This window comes from Esox lucius, chromosome 3 (assembly GCF_011004845.1).
Source record: "Esox lucius isolate fEsoLuc1 chromosome 3, fEsoLuc1.pri, whole genome shotgun sequence".
NCBI lineage: Eukaryota > Metazoa > Chordata > Actinopteri > Esociformes > Esocidae > Esox > Esox lucius.
Window position 1 is genome coordinate 32,745,588 of NC_047571.1, and position 13,789 is coordinate 32,759,376.

General features: G+C 38.7%; 1 protein-coding gene across 1 annotated transcript; it reads right to left on the reverse strand.

Annotated features, from left to right (window-relative positions):
• Positions 1-4,449: 4,449 nt before the first annotated feature.
• LOC105009569 (GTPase IMAP family member 9-like) lies at positions 4,450-12,982 on the reverse strand (the record flags this gene model as incomplete). The annotated part of the gene is made up of 8 exons (XM_020042703.2): positions 12,815-12,982; positions 10,030-10,056; positions 9,566-9,898; positions 9,141-9,155; positions 7,616-7,690; positions 6,588-6,665; positions 5,462-5,539; positions 4,450-5,372 (listed from the first exon to the last, which is right to left on the reverse strand). Coding segments are annotated over exons 2-8 (1,524 nt in total), but the record flags the coding sequence as incomplete, so codon positions are not given.
• Between the last annotated feature and the right edge of the window lie 807 nt (positions 12,983-13,789).

Consider the following 13,789-nt stretch of genomic DNA (forward strand, 5'->3'; position numbering starts at 1 on the left):
GCCCTTTTGAAATGTCTCTCGTTGTTTCTCTATTTGTCTCTCTTTCTCCTCCATCTGTCCATCCTTCACCTTCATCTCTCTATCTTTCTCCTCCATTTGTCTGCTGAACTCTGTCTTCATCTTTGTCAATGAGATCATGATGTTCCAATGTAAGGCAGGAGTATCTTCATCAGATTTGTCTCTGCTTCAACTCTGGCTTCTTCTTCATATTTCTCCATGATCTCCTCAATCTCCTCCCTGTGTCTCTCCTCCATCTCCTTCCTGTCATTCTCTTTCTCCTCTATACATTTCTCCAATTGTCTCTCCATCTCCATCCCCCATCATACTCTCTCTTCAACCTCCTCTCCAGGTTTCTCCTCTTCTCCTCATCGCTCTCTTCTTCCAACTGTCTTTCCAAATCAATTATTTCTTCCTTCAGTATTGTGATTTCTACATTGAGGTTCTGTATAACTACATATTTATTCTCCAGGGATTCCAGTAGCTCCCTCTCAAACCTCTCTCTTATTTCTATCTGCTCCCGTTGTTTCCTCTCCTCTTTCTTTGTCTGTATCTTTCTCTCCATCTCTCTGACCAGGGCCATTAGTAACACACAACGCCGTCAAGGTTTAAATCCTGCAGCACACGCAAGGTCCCCCTGCTCAAGCCAGCGCATGTCCAGGCCCGTCTGAAGGTTGCCAATGACCATCTGGATGATCCAGAGGAGGAATGGGAGAAGGTCATGTGGTCTGATGAGACAAAAATTTAGCTTTTTGGTCTAAACTCCACTCGCTGTGTTTGGAGGAAGAAGAAGGATGAGTACAACCCCAAGAACACCATCCCAACCGTGAAGCAAGGAGGTGGAAACATCATTCTTTAGGGACAGGACGACTGCACCGTATTGAGGGGAGGATGGATGGGGCCATGTATCATGAGATCTTGGCCAACAACCTCCTTCTCTCAGTAAGAGCATTGAAGATGGGTCGTGGCTGGGTCTTTCAGCATGACAACGACCCGAAACACACATCCAGGGCAACTAAGGAGTGGCTCCGTAAGAAGCATCTCAAGGTCCAGGAGTGGCCTAACCAGTCTCCAGAACATGAACCCAATAGAAAATCTTTGGAGGGAGCTGAAAGTCTGTATTGCCCGGCGACAGCCCCGAAACCTGAAGGATCTGGAGAAGGTCTGCATGGAGGAGTGAGCCAAAATCCCTGCTGCAGTGTGTGCAAACATGGTCAAGAAATACAGGAAACGTATGATCTCTGTAATTGCAAACAGCTTTTCTGATGCATCAAATACTTATGTCATACAATAAAATGCAAATGTATTACTTAAAAATCATACAATGTGATTTTCTGGATTTTTGTTTACGGACTTCTACATGCTTTGTACGTGGGAAAACCTGCAAAATCGGTAGTGTATCAAATACTATGTAACCAATTGTCTATGTGATTTGGCTATGACATGTTGTGGCTGTCTCGTATGGCCTATTCATCCCCATATTTCTCCCTGAATCATCAACAGTGATTCAGGAGGTCCCTCTGGCTCTTGACCCCCACTGTGACGCCATCATCTGACTGGCCATTTCAGAGCTTTCCCAGAAGTCAATAAGTCTCCCCCTTCTTTCATCTATTCCCTTCTACTCTTTTCCTTTCTACTACTGTTTGCTTACCACTGAGAAAAGGCAGTACATAAAGACACGCCTTTGGGACTTTGACTCACTAGAACAATCTAAATAGTGTAAATGTAAATGGTGGTATTGTTTCCTCTGTGTGTGGACTGTGGTGTTTGCACAGTGTTGGCTGCTAACTTGGCCCTTATTGTAAAAAGCTTATCTATGTGTTAGGAGGCATTTATCCACCTCCGTACACATAGATAAACTTTTTACTATGAGGGTCAAGTTAGCAGCCAACACTGATATACAGTATATTTTCAGGTCATGAGTTACAAGCAAGGAAGTTTATTTATTTAGCACAATTCATACATCGCAGCAATTCAATGTGCTTTACAAAGAAAAATATAAAAACAAATACTCAAATGAAAACATCAAAACCAATGAAAAAATCATAATGCTAAAAACATACAATAAGAAAACATATAAAGATTAAAAATGGGATAAAACATAGGAAGCTATAAGTTTAAACAGTGTGGTTAAGTTTAAATGCTCAGTCATAGGCACGTAAAAAAAGAAGTGTTTTTAACCTGGATTTTAAAATGGATACGTTTGGGGCACGTCTAAGATCTTCTGGTAGTTTATTCCATTTGTGTACAGCATAAGTGCTAAACGCAGCTTCTCCATGTTTAGTTTGGACTCTACTACCTCACCTGTGTTCCTGGATCTAAGATCCCTGCTCGGTTTGTATTCTTCAAACATATCAGAAATGTATTCGGGTCCTAAAGCATTCAGAGATTTTTTAACTAAAAGCACAACTTAGAAATCTCTTCTGTAACTGACTGGAAGCCAATGCAAAGATTTAAGAACCGGAGTGATGAGATCTGTTCTCTTGGTCCTGGTTAACATTCTAGCAGCAGCATTCTAAACGAATCTTAACGGGAGTCCAGTTAAGCCGCCATTACAGTAGTCAACCCTACTAGAGATAAAAGCATGGATGAGCTTCTCTTGGTCTTTTTGGGACACCAGGCCTTTGATTTTGGCTATATTTTTTAGATGATAGAATGCTGTTTTGGTGACCACTTCGATATGACAGTTAAATGTGAGGTCTGAGTCTATCAGAACACCAAGATTACGCACTTGATCCCTGCTTTTAAGTGCCCAAGAATCCTGCTCTTTACTAATACTTGTAATTTTATTTTTGTTGCCAAACACAATAATCTCATCATCTTTATGATCTTGGTTAAATTGTAGACAATTTTGGTTCATCCAGGTATTTATGTGCTCTATACAGTGACACAGAGAGTCTATTGAGCTGTTGTCATACGGTTCGAGAGCCATATATATTTGAGTATCATGGGCATAGCTGTGGTAGTTAATGTTGTTGTTCTGTAGAATTTGGCCCAGAGGCAGCATATAGAGATTGAACAGGAGCAGTCTGAGAACTGATCCCTGTGGAACTCCACATGTCCTAGCCTCCCTATCAGATTCATGATTACCAATGGTGACAAAGTAACTCCGGCCATCTAGATAAGATCTGAACCAATCAAGGACTCTCCCGGGGAGTCCTACACAATTTTACAGCCTATCAGTATTCAGCCGTATATCATTTAAAACTTTAATCAGGGACATTTCAGTACTGTGGTGAGGACGGAAACCTGACTGAAAGTTGTCTAAGAGACCATTTGAGGTCAGAAAATTGCTGAGTTGATTGAAGACAACCTTCTCAATGATCTTGGCTCTAAAAGGGAGATTTGATACAGGTTGTGCAGTTCTGATGGTCCGTGTAATACTTATAATTTTTTCACTAAAGCTACAAGCATTTAGATTTGGGTACATAATTTTAGGCGGAAATTTACTTTTTTGCCTGATGGTTTACAGGTTAAACAGCTCTGCAAAAAATGAAGAGACCACTGCAAAATGATCAGTTTCTCTGGTTTTACTATTCATAGGTATATGTTTGAGTAAAATGAACAGTTTTGTTTTATTCTATTAACTACTGACAACTGGTCAAAATAACCAAAAAAAGATAGTGATGTCAGATCTTAAATAATGCAAAGAAAACTAATTCATATACATTTTTCAAAAACAAATGTCATGTTTAACTTAGGAACAGATCATAAATCACTATTTGGTGGAATAACCCTGATTTTATCTCCTCGTTAAATTAAATCAGTGCCTCATTAAGTAAAATGAGGTGTGCCTGTTTTGGAATTTAACAGACACTGGATTGGAATGGCTGACATACATGTAGAGATGCTGATTCAAGAAAAATTAGGAGTGATCTCTTAATTTTTACCAGAGCAGTATATCTTATTGGATCTAACTGGATTTTCACCTCTGCCACATTTTACGTTTGACCTGTGGAATACTCCTTGTTTAGTAAAAAAAGACAAGAAATCTATATTGTGTTTTTATGATACCGTTGGGAACATGAAACACTTGATACAATTCAGTCCCACTGGACTGAATCAGATCAGATTGTGGAGGAGCCAACTAGACGAGTTTCTCCTGACCCAGCCAAACATTCTTATCAGTGACCTTTGACCTCTCCCCTCTCCAACCAGCCTCTCCTCCAATACTGAGTGAGCTTCACTGACCTCTTTTAAGTTCTGTCTCAATGTCTCTATTTCTCCATCTTTCTCCTTTATCTGTCTGCTGACCTCTGTCTTCATCTTTGTGCTAAACCTCATTAAGTTTGTCTGTAACTCAGGTAGGATTATCTTCATCAGGTTTCTCTCTGCTTCAACTCTGGCCTCGTCTTCATAGTTCTCCTTGATCTCCTCAATCTCCTGCCTGTGTCTCTCCTCTATCTCTTTCTTCTCATTCTCTCTCTTCTCTCTATATCTGTTTCTCTCTCTCTCCAATTCCTTCCTCCTATCAGACTCTCTCTTTATCTCTCTCTCTAGCTCTCTCTTCCTCTCCTCATTCCTCTCTTCTTTCAGTTGTCTCTCTAGATCATTAATTCGTTCCTTCAGTTTTGTAATTTCTCGACTGAGGTTCTGTATTACTACATCTTTCTCCTTCAGAGATTCTTGTAGCTCCCTCTCAAACCTCGCCCTTGTCTCTCTCTCCTCCCTCTGTTTCCTCTCCTCCATCTTCGTTTGGATCTTTCTCTCCATCTCTCTGACCTGGGTCTCTGCCTCCTGGTAGGTCTGACTGGAGTAGAAGCTCTCTCTGTTTCCTGACACCATCTCCTCTATCTTCCCCAGTAGCTCTGGGACCTGAGTGTCATGGGTCCTGTCCTTAATGTTGAGGACATGGTATCTGCTCCCACACTTCTCTACAAACTGCTGGAGGTCCTGACTCCCTGCTTGGAGAAACTCCTCAATGCTCTGCTCTTTCAGGCTGTCATCATGGGTGAATAGAATCACAGTGTGTCCCCAACACCCCTCCCCAAACATCTCCTCCATTCTCTCCAGCACCCCTCTCTCCTCCTCCTTGGAAGGCTCCACTGGTATGACCAGGAGGAAGGCGTGGGGTCCCGGGGCAGACAGACGGACACAGAGCCCCACATCCTGTCTGATGTCCTCCAGAGAGAGTCCAGGACAGAACCAGTCTGGAGTGTCCACCAGCACCAGGTGTCTCCCACACACCTCCCCCTCTCTCCTCACACTCCTCTGGGTCACTGCAGAGGGGCTGGCCTGGGCCCCAAACTCCTCTCTGCCCAGGATGGTGTTTCCTGCTGCCCTCCTCCCAGCACCAGTCCTCCCCAGCAGCACCAGTCTCAGCTCAGACCCACTGGGAGACACTGGGGAGTCTGGACTGCTGCTCTCTCCTCCCACTGTAACACAACACACATCACTGGTCAACACACTGACTCTCTGGAGGATGGACCACTTTAATACACAGAAAACTACATCCACAACTCACTAAGAGAAATGGGATCGTCCATGCTCTTTCTCCTCCTGTGTGTAACGCTGGTGTTCCTGTCTGAGGTCTCTCCTCTCACTGTAACACAACACAGGACTCAGTTTAATATATTACCTCATCAGAAAAGCATTTAGACAAATAATGTTTGAAGTTGTTTGCAGATCATGTGGTCTGTAATGGTTTGAGTTAATGTTAAAATGTTATATAAAATATTATAGTTAGATGCTGAGAAATAACTGAATAGGTTTAGGGGTGAACCCTCTTTGCTGTGTCCTCTTGACTGGGAGTCGTTTAAGACCTATGATACATTAGTTACTGTATAATGTATACTGTATATTAATAACTATGTGTTACGTTGTATCATATATTAGTTACTGTATCATGTATACTGTATACTAATAATTATGTTATGTTGTATCATATATTAGTTACTGTATCATGTATACTGTATATTAATAATTGTTATATTGTATAATAAGTTAGTTACTGTATCATGTATACTGTATAATAATAACGATATGTTATGTTGTATAATAAGTTAGTTACTGTATCATGTATACTGTATAATAATAACGATATGTTGAGTTGTGTCATATATTAGTTACTGTATCACATATACTATATATTCATAAATATTAATTATGTTGTATCATATATTAGTTACTGTATCATGTATATTGTATATTATTAACTATGTTATGTTGCATCATATATCATATACTGTATCATGTATTACTCTTTTTGAATAACTATATGTTATGTTGTCATATCTATGACTGTATCATGTGTACTGCATATTTATAACTATGTTATGTTTGTATCATATATTAATTATTGTATCATGTATACTGTATATCAATTATTATATGTAATGTTGTATGATATATTAGTTACTGTATTATGTATACTGAATATTAATAACTGTAATATTACTATTAATAACCCAGTAATTGGAGGATCTTCTGTGCTGTTTCTCCTCCTGACTGGGATTTTGGATCCTGTATCTGAAGTGTCTCCATGTTCTACATCACAACAAATACAGTTACATCCATTTATAATGGAAATATTAAAATCTTCTTCCATTGTATCAAAGAGTATCAAGTTAGTAACTCACCATATCACTCACCATCTAACCTGCCAGTCAGCTGGATTGAGGTCTCTCTTAGTCTTTCTACCTCAGTCTTCACATCATATATATGTTGGGCTGAAATTAGGAAACACTAGATTGGCATTCTGTGTTAAGCCAGATATATGACGCAAAAGGACAACATTTGCAGACGTTAGGCATCGGTTTCTCAAACTAGACACTCAAAGGTATTTGTCGTTGTGTAGTTGTGAACTGGGGCCTCACACTCGTCTTTCTATTCTACTTAGAGACAGCTTGAGCTGTTCCGTGGGAGTAGTACACAGCGTTGTATGAGATCTTAAGTTTCTTGGACATTTCTCACATGGAATAGCCTTCATGTCTCAGAACAAGAAAAGACTGATGAGTTTCAGAAGAAATTTTTTAGTTTCTGGCAATTTTTAGCCTGTAATCGAACCCACAATTGTTTATGCTCCAGATACTGAATTAGACTCCTGAAGGGAAGTTTTATTTCTTCTTTAATCAACACAACAGTTTTCCGATAAGCAAACATAATCACAAAAAGGTTTTCTAATGATCATATAGCCTTTAAAAATGATAAACGTGGATTAGCAAACACAACGTGCCGTTGGAACACAGGACTGATGGTTGCTGATTATGGCCCACTGTACGTTAATGTAGATATTTTACTTTGAAAATTATTTTAATGGACAAAAGATTTGCATTTCTTTCCAATACAAGGAACGTTCTAAGTGACCCCAAGCTTTTGAATGATAGTAAATGAACTAAAACAGGTCATGTCTTCTAGTAAAGGTGTGTTCATATTGTTGTTTGTATAATGTGGTATAAACTAGGATACATTGTGTCTTTATTTTACCAGTAATGCAAATATTTTTATCCCTTAACTAACAAAATACTAAATACAATTTATGATAATGAACATTAATCTAAGATTAAATCAAATGTGGTCATACATTTTCACATAACTATTTGTTCTATTGAACAGAATGATATCCATAATGTTTCCTGAAACTTTCCCCTCTCTTTCCAGACTTCTCTTTCATACTTACCAAGTTCACCAGCTGATTCCTCCCTCTTCAACTTCATCTCCTGGGTCTCACCTAGCAAATTGCTTGGACATGGCCCTGTGGTGTAAAACTGATAGGTGAGTTCTGAGTGGTGGACTCACTTACATAAGATAGTTACGACAGGCCCCAATGTACAGAATTATGATGAGCCCCAATGCCTGCAATTATGAAGGGTCCCAATGCACGCAATTATGAAGGGTCCCAATGCACGCAATTATGAAGGGTCCCAATGCACGCAATTTTAAAGGGCCCCAATGCACGGAATTATGATGGGCCCTAGTTACTAGTTATGACACACAATTAGGCATTTATATATTTTAGGAGTACTTTTTGTAATTTCTCGATTGAGAGTGCAGCACAAATCCTTTCCCTGACTGGGGCTGGGCTGCTATTTATGGGGTTGGTTGACCCTTCCTCACAATTTCAAGATCTTCCAGGAAATCCACCACCAAATATATTTCTTCTACTTCAGCCATTGTGTTAAAATATTTTAATAAACCTTAGTTTTTTGTTACTACTCCTAAACAGCACTAAAGGTTCCTAGCTAAGAGTTTCCTCTTAAAACCTATTCAGAATGCTGCTAAGACCAACTTTTACTACGGAATGTGGAGAAGTCTTAAGCTAAGAGAATGGGCGGGGTTGACCCCGTTGCTATGCCCACAGTGACTGGCTGATAGGGGAGGGGTCTCTGTCAGTGAATTAATCACAGCTACACTGTAAAAAGATGTGTCATGTTGCCATATTGAAATAAAGATATTCACTGATAAAACATAAAACAAAGTATAATACTGACTAGTCAAGATATGTTCAGCTTATTGTCAGCCTCTTACATATCTGGCAGCTCGTAAAGAAATCCACTTTCATCTTTTGATGGTGCATTAACTTGTGCAATTGTGTGTCCCGTTTATAGCACCAACTACACCGGGTGGCCCAGCTATGGCCATGAAGTCGGCTTTGTTTCTTTGAAGTTGGAGAATAAAAAACGGAATGATTTGTCAGACGATGTAATATTGATGTAATATTCTACTTACAGATGACTGAGGTATATGAAGTTCATCTGCACAGCAATAGCTGCATTTTTCCTGTGGCCAAGTAACATCATCTGTGTTTTTGGGTTGTTTCTGTTTGTTGAAGTGACAGCATCAATGATTAGCTCTACTATGATAATAATACCCTAGTGGTTAAGGTGATACCTTTTTAAAGCTCAGTATCATTAAGTGTTTCTAAAATGTCAAGGTGGATTGCCGGCAGCAGCCATTTTGGAATTGTTTGTGATTTTGTTTTAGTGACTTAGAAGTCCTCTTGACTACTCCTAACTTTTTACCGATTTAGGAGCTGGCTATTGCGCTAAAACCCTTTGTGAAATACTCTTAGGGCAAAAATGTAGGAGTCCTAAATTTAGGACTGACATTCTATGTCAGATACACAGTATTGTGAGAGGAGGTGGGGCTATGTAAACACAGGAGGATGTAAATAAACAACAACAGACAAATAAATATTAACTCACCCAACCACCTGCTTTCTGGTACCCCATTGCCGAGAATGGACAGTCAATATAAAACAGAATATATTTATTATTATTACATTCAATTTAACATCTGTCACATGATCCAATCAAATACCACAGTGATGTGATGTCATCAGAGAGGTATTAGTGTTCATCACATTCATCACTAATGACAATCAAGAGACATGACCAGTAATGTTGGAATGGTTATAATGATTTATGACATCTAGATCAAAGATCAGAGTGGTTGTAATATGTATTATAACTAGTTCATATTCAGTATTAATATGGTCTATTAATGTATAACTCCTACTATGTCCTCCTACCTACATGATAAAGTATATGTGTGTTGTAGAGGGAAAGACACTGGTAGGTGTTGTTGTTTAGGTGTTTATAATCATGGACTGGAGTTATAGACCACATACCTCCCCTGACCCCTAAACACAGTGCAGTCTCAACCTTCTGTTCTCCATGGATGACCTGACAAATATAGACCCCAGTATCTGACATCTGGAAGTTCTTCATCCTCAGAGACACATTTCCGCTCTCCATCTCCTGGAGGATCAGGCTCACTCTGCCCTCATAGCCTCTCCTCTCTGCCACCTGACCATTCTTATACAGGTAAATACACTCTGTCTCCTTAAACCACCTGATTGTCTTGGTAACAGCACTGGTCTCATGGTAGAGGTGACAGGAGAGGGTTACATCTACATCAGCAGCCTGAATGTCTCTCGTAGTTGTGATGAGTTTCAACTGATCTGTTCAGACAGAAACACATCAAGGCATATTTAACCACAAACTCATTTCACTTTCAGTAGTTGAGTTTTGTTGTTTTAATCTGTCCAGATATGTGATAGAAAACGTAATGTATTCTAACTCGGTGACTTACTGTGATCTCTGGACTCTGTCATTTTCCCTGGAATATAAAGTAAAAACATACATATTTACATCATTAAACTTGTTCACTTCATTACACAGGTAGTTTTTTTATTAACCACATGGATAAAAAAATCTGTTTAAAAAAATGTTATTTGTGATTAAAAGTTAGACTACCACCACCCCTAATCCTTCTCATATAATATACCACCTCTCTAACATTGATACTACCACCACCCCCTAATGCTTCTATATAATATAATATAATATACCACCTCTCTAACATTGATACTACCACCACCCCCTAATGCTTCTATATAATATAATATAATATACCACCTCTCTAACATTGATACTACCACCACCCCCTAATGCTTCTATATAATATAATATAATACACCACCTCTCTAACATTGATACTACCACCACCCCCTAATGCTTCTATATAATATAATATAATATACCACCTCTCTAACATTGATACTACCACCACCCCCTAATGCTTCTATATAATATAATATAATATAATATACCACCTCTCTAACATTGATACTACCACCACCTCCTAATGCTTCTATATAATATAATATACCACCTCTCTAACATTGATACTACCATCACCCCCTAATGCTTCTATATAATATAATATACCACCTCTCTAACATTGATACTACCACCACCCCCTAATGCTTCTATATAATATAATATACCACCTCTCTAACATTGATACTACCACCACCTCCTAATGCTTCTATATAATATAATATACCACCTCTCTAACATTGATACTACCATCACCCCCTAATGCTTCTATATAATATAATATAATACCTCTCTAACATTGATACTACCACCACCCCCTAATGCTTATATATAATATAATATACCACCTCTCTAACATTGATACTACCACCACCCCCTAATGTATCTATATAATATAATATACCACCTCTCTAACATTGATACTACCACCATCCCTAATGCTTTTATATAATATAATATACCACCTCTCTAACATTGATACTACCACCACCCCCTAATGCCTCTATATAATATAATATACCACCTCTCTAACATTGATACTACCACCACCCCCTAATGCTTCTATATAATATAATATAATATACCACCTCTCTAACATTGATACTACCACCACCCCTTAATGCTTCTATATAATATAATATAATATACCACCTCTCTAACATTGATACTACCACCATCCCTAATGCTTCTATATAATATAATATACCACCTCTCTAACATTGATACTACCACCACCCCCTAATGCCTCTATATAATATAATATACCACCTCTCTAACATTGATACTACCACCACCCCCTAATGCTTCTATATAATATAATATAATATAATATAATATACCACCTCTCTAACATTGATACTACCACCACCCCCTAATGCTTCTATATAATATAATATAATACACCACCTCTCTAACATTGATACTACCACCACCCCCTAATGCTTCTATATAATATAATATACCACCTCTCTAACATTGATACTACCACCACCCCCTAATGCTTCTATATAATGTAATATACCACCTCTCTAACATTGATACTACCACCACCCCTAATGCTTCTATATAATATGCCACCTCTCGAACATTGATACTACCACCACCCCCTAATGCCTCTATATAATATAATACCTCTCTAACATTGATACTACCACCACCCCCTAATGCTTATATATAATATAATATACCACCTCTCTAACATTGATACTACCACCACCCCCTAATGTATCTATATAATATACCACCTCTCTAACATTGATACTACCACCACCCCCTAATGCTTCTATATAATATAATATACCACCTCTCTAACATTGAGACTTCCACCAGCCCCTAATGCGTGTATATAATATAATATACCACCTCTCTAACATTGATACTACCACCACCCCCTAATGTATCTATATAATATACCACCTCTCTAACATTGATACTACCACCACCCCCTAATGCTTCTATATAATATAATATAATATACCACCTCTCTAACATTGATACTACCACCACCTCCTAATGCTTCTATATAATATAATATACCACCTCTCTAACATTGATACTACCATCACCCCCTAATGCTTCTATATAATATAATATACCACCTCTCTAACATTGATACTACCACCACCCCCTAATGCTTCTATATAATATAATATACCACCTCTCTAACATTGATACTACCACCACCCCCTAATGCATCTATATAATATACCACCTCTCAAACATTGGGACTACCACCACCCCCTACTGCTTATATATAATATAATATACCACCTCTCTAACATTGATACTACCACCACCCCCTAATGCTTCTATATAATATAATATACCACCTCTCTAACATTGATAATACCACCACCCCCAATGCTTCTATATAATATGCCACCTCTCGAACATTGATACTACCATACATAGGCGCCGATACCGTGGGTGCTCCGGGGCTCGAGCACCCACGGAAAATAGCGAGCACCCACGAAAAAATATATATATATAAATGGCGTGCGCCTATGAGCACCCACGGAGGAAAACATAATTCGGCGCCTATGCTACCATATGCTTCTATATAATATAATATACCACCTCTCTAACATTGATACTACCACCACCCCCTAATGCTTCTATATAATATAATCAACAGCCTTCTCTTAATTGTATAACTACTATAGTGCATAGTAGCCTGACAGTGTCTAGTAGATTTGCTGTTCAATACTCGTCATCTTGCATAAGAAAAAGTGAATGTGAATAGGTATAATACTCACCACCTTTACTGGTCTTCACGTCATTTACTTAAATCTAAAAGTTGTTGATTAATATCCATAACACTGTTCGACAAATATTAAAAGATTATCTTAAACCTAATGATATGTCTATACAATGTTAAACCAAACAATATACAACTTCGTTTGTACTAGTAGTGTCACTTTCATTTACACTTTCAACTCATATGTCAGATCCAAGATCTGTATATATTTATTAATATATAACTAGTCAGTGATAACACGTTTCTGTCTAGCTCACCTTAACATTGAGGTCAATGTCCAAACGCAATGACCTTACATTCATTTATGATCTGCTATCATTATTTTAAAAAAACTGCACTACAATTCCCAGCAACCTCTGCCTACAGCATTCACATCCAACCAATCAATCAATCAATCAATCAAAATTTATTTATAAAGCGCTTTTTACAACAGCAGTTGTCACAAAGTGCTTTACAGAGACACCCGGCCTTAAACCCCAAGGAGCAAACAACAGTAGTGTTGAATTTCAGTGGCTAGGAAAAACTCCCTAAGAAGGTCGAATTTTAGGAAGAAACCTAGAGAGGACCCAGGCTCAGAGGGGTGACCAGTCCTCTTCTGGCTGTGCCGGGTGAGATATTAAGAGTCCAATTGGAATAATAAATAAATTTCTCTTGGCTAAATCCAGAGTATATTTGATTTTAGACTAGGTCAGAAGTATGACCAGGTGGACAAGGACAGGAACAGCAACGGTCCCCCCAAACCAGGTAATCCGCAGGTGTGGACCAGGACCTCATCTCCTTCTAAAATTTAAAATTGGAGGAAACTGAGAAAAGTTAGTAGTACATCCCTCATGTCCCCCAGCACAATAATATAGCAGCGTAACACCTTGGAAACTGAGACGGGGGGGTCCGGTGACACTGTGGCCCTACCCGGGGGAGGCCCCGGACAGGGCCCAACAGGCAGGAAATCAATCCAACCACATTGCCAGGCATC